Source organism: Festucalex cinctus, chromosome 10 (genome assembly GCF_051991245.1).
Source record: "Festucalex cinctus isolate MCC-2025b chromosome 10, RoL_Fcin_1.0, whole genome shotgun sequence".
Lineage (NCBI taxonomy): Eukaryota > Metazoa > Chordata > Actinopteri > Syngnathiformes > Syngnathidae > Festucalex > Festucalex cinctus.
The window spans coordinates 23013520-23033680 of record NC_135420.1 but is presented as its reverse complement, the minus strand read 5'-3'; the positions used below and the strand labels follow the sequence as shown (position 1 = coordinate 23033680).

At 40.0% G+C, this 20161-nt stretch overlaps 2 protein-coding genes across 8 annotated transcripts in view; one reads left to right on the top strand and one right to left on the bottom strand.

Annotated features, from left to right (window-relative positions):
* LOC144026914 (capping protein, Arp2/3 and myosin-I linker protein 3-like) overlaps positions 1–12553 on the bottom strand; it is a 37251-nt gene extending 24698 nt beyond the window's left edge. For 4 of the 6 annotated variants that reach the window (XM_077534042.1, XM_077534043.1, XM_077534044.1 and 1 more), the window contains exons 1-16: positions 12299–12553; positions 10555–10649; positions 6558–6608; positions 6436–6495; positions 5912–6033; positions 5734–5828; positions 5200–5270; positions 4197–4270; positions 4045–4120; positions 3875–3963; positions 3444–3538; positions 2245–2331; positions 1993–2102; positions 1835–1912; positions 1688–1764; positions 622–726 (exon numbers count right to left, since the gene is read on the bottom strand). In XM_077534042.1, the coding sequence (XP_077390168.1) occupies positions 622–726; positions 1688–1764; positions 1835–1912; positions 1993–2102; positions 2245–2331; positions 3444–3538; positions 3875–3963; positions 4045–4120; positions 4197–4270; positions 5200–5270; positions 5734–5828; positions 5912–6033; positions 6436–6495; positions 6558–6608; positions 10555–10649; positions 12299–12356 (1343 nt within the window). In that variant the 5' untranslated portion in view covers positions 12357–12553. Of the gene's footprint in view, positions 1–621; positions 727–1687; positions 1765–1834; positions 1913–1992; positions 2103–2244; positions 2332–3443; positions 3539–3874; positions 3964–4044; positions 4121–4196; positions 4271–5199; positions 5271–5733; positions 5829–5911; positions 6034–6435; positions 6496–6557; positions 6609–7740; positions 8000–10554; positions 10650–12298 lie in introns of those variants that run through there. The other 2 variants (XM_077534045.1, XM_077534046.1) reach the window with 2 other exon arrangements.
* Positions 12554–12657: 104 nt separating this feature from the next.
* On the top strand, positions 12658–19831 carry LOC144027426 (uncharacterized). Of its 2 annotated transcripts, XM_077534933.1 has the most exons (9): positions 12658–13489; positions 13604–13653; positions 14369–14407; positions 15516–15821; positions 17367–17669; positions 17736–17999; positions 18069–18110; positions 18794–18872; positions 19127–19831. In XM_077534933.1, the coding sequence occupies exons 1-9, from the start codon at positions 13440–13442 to the stop codon at positions 19275–19277; spliced, it is 1284 nt and encodes a 427-aa protein (XP_077391059.1). In that variant the 5' UTR covers positions 12658–13439; the 3' UTR covers positions 19278–19831. The 2 variants fall into 2 exon arrangements, with proteins under 2 accessions (XP_077391059.1, XP_077391060.1); XM_077534934.1 differs by lacking the exons at positions 18794–18872; positions 19127–19831 and adding an exon at positions 18319–18750.
* The last annotated feature ends 330 nt before the right edge of the window (positions 19832–20161 follow it).

Here is a 20161-nt window from a genome sequence, read left to right as displayed (position 1 = left end):
AGGGGGTTCCAAAATCCCACTTAGGGCGTCATTTGCAACCTGCTATACATTTTATATTTTATATATGTCCACAAGGAAGTGTAATGCTAAAATTAAATATGGCAGGTATCAAGCGTTTACGGGATAAACTTAAAATGTTGTAAGATAGAACGCAATTTTTGTAAACAAAACAAAATGTTAAACAGAAGATTAATGAATGTCCTGTATTTTTTTTTCATTTCAAACATTTTTAAGTAGAATGCTACAATATCACATTTTAAAATTTTATTTTTAAACTTTTTTTTTTCTATACGACACTAATGTGAATAACTTTAGGATATATCAAATATTACACTGAGCTCAGATTTAAGTTTTTTTTTTTCTTTCTATTTAAATATGTCTAACTTCTTAGCATATGGTAACGCACAGCATACTGAAATGTTTTTTTGCATGTTTTATAAACACAAGGTTAAGTTTGGTCGTCCCTGCTCTAAAACAGTGTCAATGTGACTGTGCAATGTTTGGTTTTCTAAATATACCTTGCGATTGGTGAGTGGCCAGTCGGAGCTGTACCCCGACTTTCGCCCAAAGTCAGTCACCGTGACAACAATCAGGTAAGAATTACGGAAAATTGAGGAGTACCTGAGGACGTCAGGTGGCAGTTTCATGGCGGCGAGGCTGACGTGGGTGAGGCTGAAGGCGGAGCTGAAGAACTGACGGAACAACGGCAGCGTATCCTTCCCTTTCCTGTCAGATTAAAAAAAGAACAGTTAAGAGTAGGTAAAGAGGAAGCCAGATGGATGGATGAGATGAGAGTGGCCACACAGACAAAAGTGGATGCTGTTGACATGCTGAGCGCAGAGTGCAGACATCGCATGCAGAGGCAGCCAATGAGTGGGGGTCAAATGACGGATGGCCTCATTTAAATATTCATACACAATGAGAGCTCTCAAACTACACCCATGCAGAGCATATACACAGTTCCAGTAAGATTATTTAAAAAAAACAATTATAGAGTGGTGCCTTGACTCAGAGTTTAATTCATTCCCTGACCAAGATCGTGACTCAGTTTACACATTCTAAACATCAAATCGCTTTTCCCCATTGCAATGAACTAAACTGATATTAATCGGAGCCAGGCCTCCCTCAAAAAACTTTTTTTTTGTCTTCAGACCATTAACTACAGTATATTTGAGTGTCACTATTTTAAATGATTGCTGACTTAAAATCTTATTGAACTCAGTACTGTATATTAGTTACTGCCATCTAGCAGTATTCACAGAACACAACAAACTGAACAGTATTTTCTATACATTTTATGCTTGCCAATTTTTGTGTCTTTACAGACATTTACAACTTGTTTAAAAAGTGTTTAACAAGTTTAAATGCACTTAAAGCATGAGGGAGGCATAAAGTTTTTTTTTTTTTATTATTATTATTTTTTGTATGGTTGCTTTACAAGGCAGAATTCACCTAATGCGGACGGGTCTGGATTGGAATATATTCCCCACGGCAAACAGGCCTTTACTGTAATTAAATTCTGTTTTATAAAAATCAAAATCCTCAAAGTAGAGATGCAGGACAATGGCAGAATGAGAGGACATCGATAAGGAAGAAGGACTGATGGAGCGTTAGGGAGAGCTTCAAATGATATCTTTAAGCGTTTCAGCCCTTTTGTGCTCAGGCAGCGCTCAAAGATAGGACTAACCTGTGAGAGAAGGAATTTTTGGAAAGATTTAGAAAGGAGAGATCAGCGCAACAGCCCCTCAGAAGAGCCCCGAATAGCTGCGAGAGACACGGCGGAAACGGTTAAATCCGAGCGGACGATGGGGACATTTCTTTGTTAAAGCCTTACTGAGTCCACAGAGCAATCTGTGCCCGATAGGTCCAAATGCACCAGGCAGTTGGGCTGAGACAAAAAGAGATACAAGCTCTGCAAACACAGAATGAAGAAACGTCAGTGGATTCAAGGAAAAAGTGGCGAAATTCAACAAACGTACTGCGCTTCCTGACCGAGGAGTCGTCGCCAGACAGGATGCCGGGGTTCTTGCTCAGGTCCAGGTGCAGAAGCGAGTTGGAGTACTCGTCACTGGAGTTCAGCGCCATAGAAAGCGACACCACCCCTAATTGGTTAAACATGAGGGAATGAGAAAAGGTGGCTTGGTAGATGGTATTTAGAATTTTAGAACTGCATTCTAATCAAAAATTGTGGGGCATCAATCAGGGAAACTACGGTTTTCATCTTTTGTTTTCCTTTTTGCAAACCTTTGGAGGTGAGCGAGGTCTTGGAGAGGTTGAGTAGACGGAGACCCTTGCTGAGATGGCACATTTGCTGGATCAGATTGGCCACGCCTGCAAAATGGAAGTTAAATAAATGTAAATAATACTTCCTTGACACCAATTCCAATTTAAACAGGGATATGGAAAAATCTTACTGCATCTTTGGGCATTTTAGAAAGAGTACGAAAATGGTGAATATTTTTTGCAAATATTTGGGAAGAGACTCCACAAAAAAAGGTGAATTTAAATACATATATATTTTTTTTAAATAGGTCAATGGTCACATGGCCATACGTGGCTCTTTAGTCCCTCTCCAGTGGATACCTGTGGATCTATTGTTGTTGAAAAAAAAATCAATGTGTTTTATGTAAGTTTTGTTTTTGCTTTTAACATTTTTATTTTTTACACAAAATATTATTTAAGTTAACTAATAATTTATGTTTAGTCCAAATTTTATGCTGTCAGAAAACAAGATGAGAGGTTGATGAAAAACCTTTAAAAATTACCTTAAAACGTTCAGTGACCATAAAATGCCCAAAAAGGAAGAACAAAATTACCATAAAATGCCCGTGAAATTGCCAAAAATGTCAGAGAATTGAATTAAAAAGGTAGAAAAGAAAAATGTTTAAAAAATAACTTTAAAATTGGCAAAAATAAAAGAAGAAATCCTGAAAATTACCAGAAAATGTCGACAAAACTGCCGCAATAATCAGAAAATAGATTTAAGAAAAAGCCAAGAAATTTTCATACTCAAATGTTTTGCGGCTCCAGAGAGATTTTTTTTGTAATTTATTTGGCTAAGGTTGTTGACCCCTGAAATAGGTGAATTTGTTGAATAGTGAACCGTGAAAATGTGAGGCATTTCTGAACGTTGTGTTTTGTAGCGTTGCCTCCTGTTCAGCCAGCCGCTCTCACATTAGCACTCACAGTCACAGTCACACGCTGGTGGCCGAGGCATCCATGCGTGGTGGCAGTCGACTCATCAGGAGCAATTAGCGCTTAAGCATCTCGCTAACGGACACTTAGACACGGTCCCTAGAGCTTCCAGAGACGTTTCACCCCTTTTAAATTAAGCTCCGGTGAAGAGGTCCTGATGCTTGTCAAACATTTGATTTTTGACATCGGTAAAAAATGGAAGACTATATGAAACTGAGACAGTGTGGCTGTGCAAGTGATCGCTCTACCTTGGTTGTCCAGAGAATTGTGGGCCAGGTTGAGTGAGTGGATGACAGCGGCGGGGTTTTCGGAGAGAGCGGCCGACATCTTCTGTGGGAAATCTCTGCAACACAGCGTATTAATCCAAAACACAACACTTCATATGTCAAACATCTACCTATGTAATCTTATTGTCCATTATAATCAGTCAGTCAGGCCAATCCTACTAACTAAATGAATAACTAATGATCCGTATACCACACCATGCATCAAGCATCTTTCAGTCCTGCCTTAACATACACATTTGAAAATTTTTCACAAGTTCTTTCTGCTGAGGCTCAATCCGAGATCACTTTAAGGAGTTTCCACTTGAGCTGAACCCTCTTTCGCAGGTCAGCTGTAAAATTGATGTTAGCGCCCCTCTGGTTAGAACAATTTATTTATTTATTTTTTAGCTTACGATTTCAACCCAGCGTTCTCCAGCGTGATCTCCTCCAGGCTGGATGATTTGCTGACTGTGTGCAGGACCTGTTCAGTCACCTCTGAGCCCTGAACACAATTAAGCATATGAGCTCGTAAGCTTCCCGCTAAACAACAAAACAATACAGCCGCGGATTAATTTTCACTTGCCAAACGCAGGTCTTTGCAGTACAGCTTAGTGAACCACGTGTTGTACGCCACCGATGCTACAATCACCGCCAGATCCCTGTGAGGTGGGGTATCGGGTGTTATTTTGAAAAAGTAGCAGTTTTGGATTTTTGTGTGTGTTTTTCCATCCTCACCTGCTCTCAAGGTGGCTAAAGTCCAGCAGGTTAAACTCACGGTTGTCCTGGGAATGGTAGATGGTGTCCACGTCCTAGAGGACAGAAACGACATTTCCCAGAGGTTGGACTCAGTCACACATGTGTACAATAAGTCATAAGTAAGTTTAATTTTTTTAACCTTCAACTTCCAAAGCAAGTCCCAACTTTATGAGGCAAAACTCAAATACAAAACTCACATCCACTCTCCTTACCTAAGTCATAGATCAACTCATACAATATTGCTCGGTCACAACATATATTTGCACATTAGCCTCTTAGCACTCAATATCTCAAATAGTGAAGAAGTGAATTCAAAGATTTAATTCTTAACACATTATGCATGTTTTTGCATGTGCAAGAAATGTGCAAAGACTGAGAACCATGTAGTACAAACTGTGGAGATATAGTGGAGATTGTGAAAATGTTTTCACTATTTCAGTTAGCTAAAATTATGCACTTTTCGAATCCGACTCCTCGACTATATAAGAACTTGAGCGTCTTCGTTTACTCAAGTGGTTGTATGTGACGTGCAGATAGCAAGAGAGCTATGTCTCCACGCTGAAAAGTCATCTTCCCTCTGGATAGTTTGCTGTTGTGGTTGCTTTAGAGTGCCTCGTTGACGGCTGTGAGTGTGTGAACATCATAGAGAGAAAAGCGAAAGAGTGAGAAACGGTGGGAAAAAGTACAACTTGACTACAAGCGTGTGGAGCAGGGATTCATCCTGGCATTGCTGCTTTAGAGTGTCTCGTTGTCAGCTGTGAGTGTGTGCACATCCCAGAGAGAAAAACAAAATGAGGTGCACACTAACCACAAAAATGCCAAAGGGCAAGTCAAAGCCAATTTGAGTCTTTAATAAGTTTAAACCACGCAAATCCAAAGTTGTACAACTGAAGTCATGTGACTTGACTCCCCCCCCCCCCCCACCTCTGACATTACTCATCCGCCTGTTGGCATGGTGAAACATTTCAAAGCACTTACTTACCCACTGCACTTCCTCCTTGCAGCTGATGCCATTATAGTCGCACAGTGCGGCATATGTCTCTGAAAAGCCTCCTGAGGGCGGCAACAGACGTTAGAAAGTTTTTCTTCCTTTTTTTTTGTGTGAAAAAGAACACCTGGGAGATTAATTGTGTGAAAGACGACTTCCTCTTGTGTTGGGTGACCATAATTTGGATGTAAAAAAAAAAGAGAGCTTGGGTGGTTCTAAGTACTGTATGTGTGTGCGGATGTGTTGCTATTTTTGTATAGATGTTTGTCTATCCATCCATCTATCCGAAATATCAAGATCTAAAGTATACCATATTATATGGAAAGGGAATGCTCTTGATCCAAAGCACATCTATCTATCTATCTATCCATCCACCCATCCATCTAGTTTTCTAATGGCCAATAACACAAAGGTGCGATTGAAGGAGAAGGCAGCATGTACAGTATATACGAAACGTTGACATCTTTTTCAAGCTATTTGATGTTCACTCTAACTAACACAATTGTACGTGTGTGCTATTTTTCTTACCGCACGCCCGCTGGGTTTCCACCGACGTCTCCGAGCTAGGCGAATACTTCCTGCTGCCATCGGAAAGATCGCTGTCAGAGTGACAGATGGATGGGCTGCACAAAAGGAGTAAAGATGGAGATCTCAGGGCCGTTATGATTATTATTATGTCTTCCAGTTGAGAGCTGGTGAGTCTTACGCAAACACTGAGTTGTTGAATATCCGTGAGAGTGCATAATTGATGTGGCTGACCACATGGTTGAGGTGGTCACGTGACTCGAACCTCAGGCAGCAAGTGGACTTGTCGGTGTCGATAATGACCTGCGCAGGAAAAAAATTAGACTTGGTTAGGTACACTAAAAAAAGTAATGAAAGAGCTGATTAAACATTCTGCTTGTACACAGTATTTGATTTATTTATTTTTTATTCTGATATTTGACAGAAAAAAAATTCTGACAACTGATTAATCAGTAGATTAAAAGAAAAAAAATCTGCATAAAAGGGTAAAAAATGGGGCAAATTTTTCCCAATTTTAAAAGCGCTAATATCAGACAATTAAATCAGCCGTCCACTTAATCTGGTACACAGATAATAGGACCATTTAATCAATGAGCGAAAAGCGATATTTTGCTATATTATGTCTTAAAACTTAATATTTAGAAAAGCAGAAATTTTTTATCAGCTAATATTCGATCTACTGTATAACCTTGTGTCAAAACTTACCTGGTGATCTGGGTGTGAATTCAAAGCTCGGATCTCCAAGAAGTTAAATGTGGATTCAATCTGTCATCAAACATTCAGTTAGAGAGGTTTCCTAATTTAGCTGGAACTATATATCGCTGTACCTTGGCGGGAATCTTGGGCGCCAGGAAGTAAAGACGCCACGTCGCCAGCACCTGAGGAGAGACAAAACATATCGATGTATTGTTGTGGGAAAGTTTGCTGCTGAATCACACCACCCAGCAGAAAACAGTCCAGAGAGTTTTAATGGTTATGATAGAACGGAAACGATGTTCTGCACAATATACAAGACAGTAAGGATGAGTCTCCTATCTTGCTTTCTGTCCATGTTCAGATATCGATCCCACTAAAAGCCCCTCTGTGTTGGGGAGATGACTTCATAGATTCAGACAAGGGGGAAAAAAAATGTTCGACTCACATTCTCACAAAAGATATATCATTAGTGATATGTCTAGCAAGAGCACATGTCAAAGTGGCACATATATCTGCACAAATCTGCCTTAGGCTCGACAAGCCACCACAACCTTCCTACCACATTTACATTAGCGCTTTGGGGGAACACATTATTTCTTCAGCATTTGAGTTGTAATATGTGTTGGGCTAGGGTAGTTCAACTCCAGCTGCTACAAAATATCAAGACATAAAATTTACAATACAGTAGTGCCGTGAGATACAAATTTAATTCATTCTGTGACCACACTTATTTCAAATCAAATCATACCATTTAAATGAATAGCCGTTCCGGCCACCCAAATAAATTCAAAAAACAAACAAACAGACTTTTGAGTTGAATATTACCAAAACTAAAAGCAAAAAACTTTAAAGCAAATGACAGAAGCCGCTTCCAATTGGTAAGAAGGCTAATCATCTGTGTTCACATCTACAATGGCACAAACAGCAATTCTTCTGTGCTTGTCTGTGTAAATACCAAAAGAAAAAAATTCACCCGCAACTAACGAGACCACATTTTGTGCTAAATTTATGCTGGGCATGAAAATAAAGCCCATTAAATCAGACTTGCTTCATTTATTGTTCACAAACAAACAAACAAACAAACAAACAATACATAAAATGGTGTCCATAAAAAAAAAAAAAAAATCCTGTCCATATCAAAAATATACTTATAGTATATAGTAACACATATAGAGGACTTATCTTTCGTGCTAACAACCCCATGCTATGCTGCTATCAGTCATATTGTCTCTTGACAAACAGAGCTAGCTAGCTAATTCGCTTAGCATCATCTTGTTTGACATAATTCTAACCAGCAATTCTTAGAAGTCAAACCTTGTTAGCTCCAAGATGGATATTTCTGCTTTCCCAGCTGTCTTGATTACACCACATGGAGTATGGAGCCCACATCCATTCTCATTCAAGAGTGACAACACAAAAAGTCAGGTAGCATCTCAGCCAAAGAGGTTACTTTTTTGGCAGGTTGATGCTCTCCTCCACCAGCAAAGAGCACTGCCCTCTGCTACTCTTGCTCGCATCTTCTGCCCCGTCGCTCCCAATCATTTACTTCATACACTCTGAAGGCCCGGCTAAAACACTCCCTCGAGACCAAAGACTCTCCTTGTGTTTCCTCCATTACCAATGAAAAACAGGAACTGTATGCTTTCCAACAAATGCTACTGAGCAAATCAACTCTACAGTTAAAACTTATTATTAAAATAATCCTAATTAAGTGGCGAAAATGTCATATTTTCACCAATAATTATGGGCGGAGAATGGTTGTGAATTTGTCCATGCCTAGCAAACAACAGGAAGTCTGCCATCTTGATTTGAAGCAGCCATTTTTGCAGTAATTTTGGCCATTTTTAGGGCTCCTATAAAGATGAACTTGTCTTTCATATTTTGTCCAATTGCGACCCAGTTTCAATGTTCCACTATAGTAACACACAATTTGGTAGGCATGTCTAATTGTCTATCATAAGTTGCCCCCCCAACCCCCCCCAGCCAGAAAGGGTCTCATAAATCCATGCCTTAAAAGGTACAGGAAGTCTGCCATTTTGATTTTAAGCCAGTTTAGTGTCATTGTCTGATTGTGACTGAATTTAAACCATATATAGTAGACAGGGCAACTCTAAAAATTTAAAAATTTTAGTCTTTGATGACTCGATTTAAAATGAATGAATGAATGAATGAACGAATGAAAAAAAAATGAATAAATAAAGAAAGAAATGAACCAAATCTTCAAGGTCAGAGCTTGACCAAATCTCTTGTGTGTAATGAAGGTGATGAATTCAATACATAATTTTCTTCAACCACTGTTTACTCAAGTCCTTCACCTCCATCAAGGGCACGTGCGTGTCTTCTCTGTCTTCTGGATAAATTGTTAAAACTGTTCAAAATGTGGAGGCTCTTACATGATAGCAATGACGCTTAGTCTGATGCCCTCATGTCAACGTGGGAGCTTGGCACGTGTTTGTGAGAGCCACCACCTGGCGGCTTATGTGGCGTGTAAGGAGTCTGCTTCCAAACATGCACAGGAGAGGGATGCTCGATAGATAGACTGAGTCGATAAAGCCCGATTGTATCACATTACAGTAATGAGTCGGCAGTTGGAGGCATAGTTAAGAGTAAACGGATGTGAAGCGCGCTGACGCAGCAGGAGGGACATCATTACGACCACAACTACTACAACAGAACTGAACTCTTCCGAACTCTTCAATCGTCGACAGTCTTTCATGTGTCGGAGCGCAACGCACAGAATGCAACCTCCAGTGCGTTTTGACTCATCTGACTTCGCACTCCCATCCACCCACTCGATGTTCCTGAGGATTACGAACATGACACTGAAGTGCATTTAAAAATCCCTGAACCAGCGTGGTTGATCAAACTCGGATCGAGCTCCAAAGTCTACTACGCGGGGGCCCAGCAGGGGCGACATAACTCAGGCTTCACCTTCTAAAGAGAAAGCGGCAAATGAGAGGTTATTGGAAGGATTTTTTAGACCTATCAAAGTGCGTGGAAATCAAAGGCTGCACATGCAAAAAAAAAAAAAAAAAAAAAAAAGAAGAAGAAATCTTTAACTGCCTGCTCTTGCCACACGATGAATCATTAACACATCCACAAAGCAGCAGAAGCTGCCAAAAGCCAAACCCGCTCAGGCCAGGATAAAAGCTCATTGGCCTATCGGGGGTTTGCAGGCAGGGCAACTGGGGCTACTGTAGGTTTTGAGTCATAAAACCAAAACTGATTGAACGTTGCATAAATCTTGATCTAAACCTTACGCATGAGTCAACGCTGCAGTTGATGCAAAGCCACCGCCTTCATCCTTTTGGTCAATTCCAAGTTCATAGCGGGCGCCAGATTGAATCTAGATAAACTGGCAATACTTTACTCCAGCAAACAAAAAAAGAGATCTTGCATCTCTGCCCCATATTGTCAGATGAAAGTGCCCTGGACTCAAACGCCGCGGACTGCTCAGACCCCCTACTGCCTCCACAGTGGCATTGAAGGAACCCACCCTCCTACCCTAGTCTTTCTTTCATGCGGTTAACAAAATCCCCTTTTCATCAAAGCTGTATAGTTCGGTACAATTGGGCATGCCATTAAAAATAGATGGGAAAGCTATCAAAAGTAGTAGACGATACCACTTTTTGGCACCCTCCCTTTGGGCTGGAGGGTAACATTGCAGTCTAGTGGTTGTTCAACAGAGAATCTTCTCTACTCGCTAATGATGCGTATAATTTGGCAATGGCAGGTAGTTTTTCCTAGCACAAGTGTTCCCAAGATTCAAATGCTTGTCACATATTGGTCAAGCAAATTTGTCATTGTCACATTTGGGGATACACGAAATGATCAAAAATGAACAACACGCGAATGTTAGCTTGCCCCTTTAGCTCTATCTAGACATTCCGCTTTGCTGAAGAGGCCTGCTTTATGCACTCTGACTTCTCCTGAATAAAAAAAAAAAAAAATCACAAAGTAGATGAGTTTGTGATTGGTGCACACATCAGATTCAGACGATACATTCCATGTAATGAACATTTTAAAAGTTGACGTGGAAAACCGGGTACTATAATCCAACACTGTAGTGGCTACTACTACTACTACTACTACTACTACTACTACAACAAATAAAGCTTTCAAACTTACCAATATCCGGTCCTCTGTTTTACCACTTTTGGTATCGAGCTTAATTCCACAAATGAACTTGATGGTTGATTTCTCGATGACCTTCCTGATACTGTCTGTGGATGAAAGAGACAAGAAAATGACACTTAATTAACACATTCACTGCCAGCCCAGCAAAAATGCATTATTTGACGTCTTTTTCCGCCAATGGCAGTCAATGAGTTAAGATGAGATGCAACCAAAATTGACGGATTTTTAAGCAAAATTTGTCTTAAAAAAAGAAAAAAGGAAAAAAGGATGCTGCAATATAATCACAAAATATATTGGCACATTGTGTTTAACACATTCACTGCCAGCCCAGCAAAAATGCATTATTTGACGTCTTTTTCCGTCAATGGCAGTCAATGAGTTAAGTATTTTCTAATTTACATAATCAATAAGTTTCACATGGCATACATTTACACATATTTCCTGCTTGTTATATATTCACTTTATGTTCCACATGCTAGCCTGTATAACATAAACTACATACAGTAGCACTAGGAAATTGAAATATAGACAACAAAGCTGCATTTTTGCACTGTAGACATAGCTAGCTAGCTAGCACATGCTGTAGTAATAGAAATGAGCCATGTAATTATTACAAAGTACTGTAAGTCGAATTGCACCAAATAACAGCTGATGAGGGTCCAGGAAAACGTATTTCATGACCCATGGGCGCTGTTTGGACTATGCAGGTGTATCTAATTAAGTGTCTTGCGTGTGCATCATCTGCAGGTGAGCTACAGCCTATCCCACGTGAAATTCGGTGGGGTACATCTTGGACTGATAGTCAGCCAATCAGAGTGCACGTATAGACAACCAATCACTTACAATCATATTTGCACCAAAGGGCAATTTCACGTATTCAATGAACCTACCAGTCATGTTTTTGAAATAAGGCAGCATGCAAACTGAGCTGAGGTTCGAACGTGAGGCCGCTCAACTGTGAGGGAAGACGTGTCACTCACCAGTCCACCGTGATGCCCTTTCAGGTGAATTACAGACAAAAATATTCAGCCGACAGCGATGTCAACCCAGTAGACTGGCGTCTTTAGACAACCTTGTGCCAGTGTACAGGAGGTCCCAGGGTTCCCCAGCCCCAACTCTGGAGCAGCCCACCCCCCTTTTTTTTTTTTTTTTTTTTTTTTACCAGGATTTGAATGAAGTGATGCTTGATTCAATCATCACAGTGCGACTCTAAGAGCCATTAGGAGTAATTAACACAGCACCAGAACCAGCCAGTGTTTGTGCTCACTAGGATTCAGCAATTGTAAAAAAATAGTATTTGAACACTTTGGCCTTGCTCAGGTATTACTACTGAAAAGATGCATGGAACATCTGCTTGAGAGCACCCCCTCCCTCCTTTTTCACACACTAGATGGCAGGAAAAAAACTGAAATGATACACTTTAAAGGCTTCTAATCAGATGGGAATCTAATAAATCGCCTATCATAACATCCTTTTACAACACAATTTTCATGCCATGCACGGACTTCTTTACAGTAAACCTGCATATTAAGTAAGCTCCACGTTCCACCCCTGCTTGCATCTGCACATGCATGTGAAAAAGATGTCACGCGTAACAAACTGCGTGGTTCGAAGGAGAGGCGAAGGGGGCGCGGACGATGCCCGACTCGAGCCCGCAGCGAGGCGGCGGAGGAAGAGGAGGAGAAAGGGCGGGGCGGGGGGATGGTTTGGGAAGCAGAAGCACAAGAAGACCCACCTGTGATGTCCTTGTTCACACTCGCGAAGCCGAAAACGGTGATCTCTTTCGCGGCCATGGCTGCAGCAGCTGGCCCCACTGCTCCTTTTTTCTTTTTTTTCTTTTTTTATACTCCTTCGTCTTCCTCCTCCTTTGGGTGGACGCCCTCTTGTTATTCTTCCTCAGTAACGGACAAAAACAATGGTCGCTCTTGCAGGCATTCCTGCAGCGCGCACCAGCTTCCCGGAAGAAAACCTATGGATTATGGGAGGATGGATGTGAAGGGACGGAGGGGAGAAAAGGGGAGGGGAGGGATGAGGGGGAGAAGGAAAGAGGGAGGGAGGGGGTTACCTGCGGGAGATTTCAGTTAAAGGGGGAGTTTGAGAAAGAAAAAAAAGCACTTCGCTGTCTGTATGATCTGACAGGAGATTATTATTAAAATGTTTTTTGAAAAACTTATCACCCATTGGCCTCGATTTTATGCCATAAATGTGGAAATCAAGGAAATCAAGGAAATTTCACTCCACACAGAGCCTCGGTTTCATTGACCAAATTTTTTACCTCAAGTAAGCAACAAAAAGTTAAAAAGAAGGAAGTGGACTGCTCTCCAAACAATAACAAAAACATAAAGCTAAAAAATAGAGCAATGTAGCAGTGCTAATCACATTAGCATAATACTGCACATGCGCTTGACATTAATGAGGGGCGTGGCTTTGGTCAAAATGGCGGGAGTGGAAATCTAGCTAGTACAGTACTTTCAAACTGCAAACTTTTGGTTGCTAGGTCACTTCATAACAAGACTTGGGAAAATTAATAAAATGATAATTGAAATGACAATTTTGTGTCATAATTCAAGCCTGGTAGACACTGGGAAGACTCGATCTATGCGTGATTAACGTTTAGCATGTCTGCATCACGTTTCTGATGTTCTGGGTTTGAATCTCATCTCCAGTCTTTTTTCTGAGTACTCGGGCTTCCTCTCACCTTTCAAAACCATGCATGTAAGGTTCATTGAAGACTAACTCTTTCTTGTAAAGAAATAATTTAAATTAGTTTAGCGGATCTTTCATGACACATCTCCCTGCCCTGTTTTTTTTTTTTTTTTTTTCTTATCTGATGCTCTGCCTCTTTACTGTCACAGGAAGGAAACGTCTCCACCAAGATGACCATCACTGTCTGCTGTGACTGGCCACTATCATTGCCTTTTGAATTGTACTAGAACTCCCAAAAATTCAACACGTGTGACTGAAAAGTCTTTTTTTTTTTTTTTTTTTGTATTATCAAATACACCTTTTCTAAATATTTCTCTTTTTGTTTGTGCGAAAGATCCCAAAGTGTGGACGCAATGAACATCATCCTCATCTCGTCATTGCTGGGTGAGTAAATTAATGGTTGCAAATTATTATTTATTTTTTTAAATTGTCATTGAACGTATGAAAAAAAATATGACATCACGTTTTTTACGTTAATAGTCCATATCATGGATTCAATATCGTTAAAAAAGATGTTTTCAATGAGCTGTTTTTGTCCATTTACATATGTAGCATCACAGAGAATGCATTGTACATGAATACAACCATGCATTAACTTTATTATGAACCTTGTCTAGTTTTAGTTTAATTTAGTGTGTGTATGTTTGTGTTTGTGTGTGTGAGAGAGAGAAAGAGAGAGAGAGGAAAATACAGCAAGTACATTGCACATTCCTGACACTCCCATGAGGACAACTAGTCCGCGTAAAAGATTCATTAAGGAGTGAGAGGCTGTCCTGTGTTACATCACGTGCAAAAGGCTCACAAGGACCACTACAACTGCGTGCGTGTGTGTCTGCCTGGTCCAGGCTTGTGAAGCCCTACATATTAAAGCTTGCAAACCATAAACACAATTTGCAGGGCTTTCACAAAACTTGGAAATTAATTGTTTTGTACCACAATGCCATTTATTTTTCAGTTATTTTCCACTATCTTGTCTGTTTTGGCCCTTTAATATTACTCAATATGAAGATTTTGCTGTATTGTTATTGTATATTGCACAACATTGGTAAAAGTTCAAGCCACGGTCATGTATGTGTGCAAAATGTGTTTTTCATTTCAGATGTAGCAGCATTTGTACTCCTTGTCGCAGCTTCACAAGGTAAGTACAATCACAAGTTCACTCAGAAGTGTCATGAGACAAGTGGAAATTCAAAAAAAACCGAAACAAATACAGATAATTCTGATTAAAATATCACCATACACTAGTTACTGTTAAGAAGATTTATACTCTGTAATTGTAAATAAATGTTACACACAGTGTTGCTTTGAGAAGATGTGACTTTAATTGGTTATAACTCAAAACCCTTGTATCTCAAATCATCTTTCCGCTTTGAGATGAATAGAAATGCCATTTATTCGTTCCAACGGATGTCGATCTTATTAAGGAAAATAGCACTCAAATACACTAGCATATTGTATTTAATAAAAAAATAGAAAAATAAAATAATATAATTCAATCAATACAATGTAAAGACTTAAGCCGTTTGTACATCACCTGCAGGTATTGTTATATTATTTGTCTAAATGTATCGCTCTACTGTTCGTGTTTAAATATCCATTGTTTCTAAAACCGCAATTATTGATGCTAATGTTAGCATGTCGATGGGGTTTTGCATTGTTAGCATTGAGATAAGCAGACTTTGGCAAAGCGTGTTGTTTTAAAATAATACAAAATTCATTTTGCTTTATGTTTAACGTGAAAGTGTGCGTGACAATAAACAGTTGAAGCCTGCTTTCGATTAATTGTTAAATATTTGCCAAACTGTTGCTTATAGTGAATTGAAATGTGTTGCAAGTAGGCTACATTTCACATGGGAATTCATGGGCATTATAATAATATATGGGAACTTAAATTAAATTTGCATGATGGTTGATCACTGGGAACTTTTGCGCGAGAGAGACACAAATTTAATACAAGTAAAATTTCTACCCCACATTCTGCATCCCCCTGTCCCAAAGACAATATTCAGCAGTCATGAATTTTAATGAGCAATGACCTCACTTGGTTAAAGGACTAGTTGCAAATAAACCAAAGTAAAAATGTGTTCTAAAATACATTCCGTTAACGTCCAACCTTGAACATTTCCAAAATTGCCCAGCACGGCCATTCTCCACTCCATTGCACCCCTATTAGACACACATTAGCATTAAGTGTGAAGGATCTCTCATCATTTGTCATTAAACCACAATCAAACTCCCAACTCCAGAGGGCGCGAAGGTCAGCGTGACCGTCTGGCCGCCGGGAACGAAGGTCTTCCTCGGGGAGTGTTTGCTGCTGCGGTGCACGGTGGCGTCCAACTCCACTTTGGCGTGGCGCTACAGCTGGTTCTGGAATGAACCTGATGCCACCCGGATGGGGAAGAACCCCCGGCATCTGCTCTCTGGCAGCAGCTACTCCATCACCGCCGTGATGAGGGAGGACGCCGGCAGGTACTGGTGCCAGGCTGAGTGCTGCTCAAACAGTAACACTACCGTGGCGCTCCAAAGCAGGCCGGTTGAACTGAGTGTATCAGGTGAGTACAAATTTGCTGTTTGGTAATAGTCACAGTGCTGTTTTGGTAACCATTAATTGGAAAATGGAGGAAATGCAATTATTTGCATTTTTTGGAAGCTGTTTTTTACTAGATGCATGAAAACAGCACAAAAGTCTGACTGGCTGCTGCCTGTTCACTCGCTTATCCACTTGGAGGCGCCATACAACTATAAATTCCATCCATTCATCCATTTTGTATCGTGCTTTTTGTATAGTGTCACTGGAGGTTGTGCCAATCTCAACTTACCTTGTAGTATACTGAGCTGGTTGCCAGCCAATCACACATGTAGAAAAATAACCATTCTCATACACAGACATTTTCATTTGTGTAGGAATCACTTCATCACATATTGATTTAGGGCCCACATTTACAATTTCACTGAGCAATCAAGTACGTGCTGCTTACCTTTTGGCTTTGAAATCCTCCCATTTACCGAAAATCTCAACTACTAGCTGTATTTGTGCTTAGGCCAAAGACATGTTGAATAGAAACATTCCTTCGTCATGATATTGTTACATTTATAGGCAATCACAGATATAGCTTGATGATGTAATCTCACACTTAGTGGGTGGCACTCTAGAAACCCAACTATTTGTGTACAAGAATTTTTTATTTTTTTTAAATTACATAATTTGTGTTCTTATTAAGCAGTGATGGCCGATGCCAAGCTTTATTTGATGGTATTGGTTTTTGCAATGTCGGCCGTTTTCCGATCAGGAACTAGAAATGAGTATTTAGAAAATTGCCATTAAATTTATGCAGGTTTAAGGAAAAATGCTATAATGGGATATATAGTTATTTCTTTATAATTATCTGTCATTATTATATTTTTTTAATTTTATGTATCAATATTGTAACTACTCAAGAGTTTTGTAGCACCCACTGCAAAAATGACAGTAGAAAAATTAACTAAAAATATAATAAAATCAGAAAATAATTGCTTCAAATAAGTAAAATTATCTACCAACAGAACAACAAAATTTTACTTACATTTACCTGTAAGATTTTGAAAAATAAGAAACTAATACTAGGCCCATATCAACCACCGCGGTCTTGAAAATAGTTTTTTTTAGACAAAAACAAGTAATATTGAATATTTTTCAAGCTGTAGAAGCATTTCCTTAAAATTTATACTTATTTATGGTTGGCCAACTTAGCTAGATTGTCAAGCAAGGAGGTGACAGGTTCCATTTTTAATTGTCTTTGGTATAACTCAGCCAGGTATAGAACCCACAACCTCCCATGTGAGGGCAGACACTGTACCGCTAGGCCACTGAGCTGACAGCACATCGACTGGAAAGAGGAAAAATGAGCTTAGTAAATATAACGAAAATGCTTACAATAAAGAACTATATTGAAATTTGTTCTGATTATTTTCAGACTTGCATTTTTTCTTTTTATCTTATTACGATGTTGATGTTGGTTGGTCATCTTAAATAGTGGAAAATGATTCTTTTTAAGCCTCACAGTACCTAAAACTGTTAAACTTTGAAGTCAACATTTGACCGTCTTTTTGTGTCTCAGAACTGCCCCCACCCTCGATGACTCTGACCCCCAGCACCAGACACATGTTCGTAGGGGAGATCTTCACCTTGCACTGCCCTGACACCCTGACTAACTCCTCCGCTTGGGTCCTGAGGCAAACTTCTACCAGCCGCTTAATAAGGACCGCTGACTCCAAGACTGGTGCATGCTTCTCACCAGGCAGTTCAGTCAGCCCAGGCAGGTCTCGCACCTGTGTCGTCTCTGCCGCGAGGGACCACGGTGGGCTGTACTGGTGCGAGGGCGCTGAAGGCCGCAGCAACGCGGTCCATATCACCGTCAGCTGTGAGTCCTCAGAAGGATGCAAACACAGTATTGTTATTTTATTTATGACTCATCTTTGTCGCACAGCTGGTCCGGTCATCATGAGGACCCCCGCTTTCTCCGTACCCCACGGGGGCAGCGTGGTGCTAGCTTGTCGCTACCGAAAAGGCAACCACACAAAGACCACCTTCTTCAGGAACGGTGTCGAAATGTCCACCTACAGTTTTCCCGGTCCAGGCTCAGAAATAAAACTAATGATAGAGAACGTGAGCGAGGCGCATGAAGGATTTTATAAGTGTGCGTCACAGGACGGAAAGCTGGAGAGCCCACAGAGCTGGTTGTCAGTAAGAAGTAAGATCATCCCTGTTGGATTTTCTCTCCTTTCAGTTGCTCAATTTTGACTTTTTCTATTTGTTTCAGGCAGCTTATTATCTGCGGATGTGTCAGCTGGCTCCACTTCTGGTAAATTCATCAATTCATGTCACTTTCTTGATTTGTATGGGATAGAGATTAAAGGGATACTTGACTCATTGATCCATTTTCAACAGTAAAAAGTCAATATTTTGTCCAGAATGAATTAGATAACTACATATTTTTTGTGTATCCAATTAATACCTTTACCTTCTGTGGATCTCACTCTGCTTCATCTATCCTCCCTTCCTTTCTTTAGTTTTTCCTCTGGTCTCTTGAGATCTCCCTAATCTGTTGGAATTTAGAGGTTTGGTGAAAGATTCTGGTTTTGTAACCCCGTGGGTGGCAGGTGGTGTCTGGTTGGTGCTGGATTTCACTTTGCTTCATCTCTCTATCCTTTGATCCTTCCTCTGGTCTCTTGACAACTTTGCAACTCTGGCGGTTCTCTGAAGTATCCGTATTAGCGTAACTTTGCTTGCAGTCCTGTTGTTAGTGGTAGAAGTACACTTTAATTTACTAAAATGCAGACAAATAGACTCAAATTAATTGCTAAACTTGACTAATCCACCAAGAATCGCCTCAAAGGAACAATATAGAAGGTGACTGGATGTATTTATGTGCCACATCCATTAGAGGTTTTTGACTTTCATCATCACCACCAGTATTTTGCAGTACAACTACATCACTCCAGTACTTGTACACATTAAAACAAATATAGCTGGTTCTTTTTACAGGCTCCTGGATATGGATCGTTGCTTCATGTATTCTTATGATCCTCTTCCCACTTGCTATCCTGCTAATTCATCACTTCAGGTTTGTGGCATCTTAAAAGATCATATCTTTTATTTTACTATACAGCATTTCCTCTGTTTATGACGGAGTTCAGTTACTATGGTAGCGAGTGTGTAAACAAAGTCAGTCTGTAGTTTATCACTAAGCTACACTAACACAGTAGTCATAATTATCATAAACCGTCATAAACCGATGACCCCTTTATCTACATGTTTCTTTAAAACATCCTGCTCCCGTCAGGAATCTCGCTGATCCTTTTAACGATTGTTGTGAAGGTACAAAATGCTTTACACGCGCAGCTGTTGGACAATTTCTGGTGAGGAAACTCCAGCAGCCGTTCTTCCTGCCACCAAACAGGACGTGACGGAGGTACAATGGGATCTGTCCTGGATGGAGATGTCCAACCTGCTGTATCCGGGCAAATGATGGTTCCCACTCGCCTCTATTGAGGACGTGAAGCTAAGTATTGTACAGGACAATATAGTGAATTTTTTTCATGTTTGAAAATGAAGTCAAACAATATATTAAATCTATTGGACACTCCACAAACAAGAAAGCAAGTAAAACTTTATATTTATGTGAGCTTTATAATATAGTTTTGTAGAAGTTTCTTTTCCCGTGTATTTGTTTCTCCTCCCTGGCTGTTATACTGTACTGTTCTGTATTATTAGTTGTTCAATAAAACGTTAAAAAACAACAACAATCATTGTACTTTTGCACTATGCCTTGTTGGCTTGCCCCACCCCTTAATGAGCTTCAGACAATCAGGTCTTTAATTCTTTAATTGCATATGTGTTATTTATAGTTCTTTTTATGTGTCCTGTTGTTGTGTGTGCGTTTTTTTTGTTGTTGTTTTTTTTAAGAATAAAGTTATGTTTGAGTTTTTGTCTGCAACTTCAAGCAGCTTATTTTCCATTTGGGTCACCCTGTGTATTGTACATGCAAATAGGGGAAATATGTGTTGAATAATACAGCAAGAATTTTGAGTTTTGCATGATGCAAACCAAATGTGTAGAATCTCCCTAAACCAGTTGGGCAGCTTTTCCTTACGAACACACCCTAATCATCAGTCAATCAACTAGTTCGTGCAAGGCAAGGCACACTTAAGAATGAGCTCATAACCAGTACTTTGCTTTAAAGTTGTTCCTGGTGAAGAATAGAGAAAAAAACTTTTGCTGTGAATTACAGTACTCTTTCAGTTGGCGCAACGTGATTTTATTTTGAGAAGAAATTAGGACGAATGGCAGATGAGGAGGGTGAGTTTATTCCTGCACCTGTGCAATGGGTATCAAATTGTCAACAAGGTGTTC

Bases quoted from the DNA above. Each gene is read 5' to 3' on its own strand.
- LOC144027426 (XM_077534933.1), top strand. From the start codon at position 13,440: ATGACCATCACTGTCTGCTGTGACTGGCCACTATCATTGCCTTTTGAA. The intron at 15,822-17,366 runs GTGAGTACAAAT...TTTGTGTCTCAG, and splicing joins GGTTGAACTGAGTGTATCAG to AACTGCCCCCACCCTCGATG. The intron at 18,873-19,126 runs GTTTGTGGCATC...ATTGTTGTGAAG, and splicing joins CTGCTAATTCATCACTTCAG to GTACAAAATGCTTTACACGC.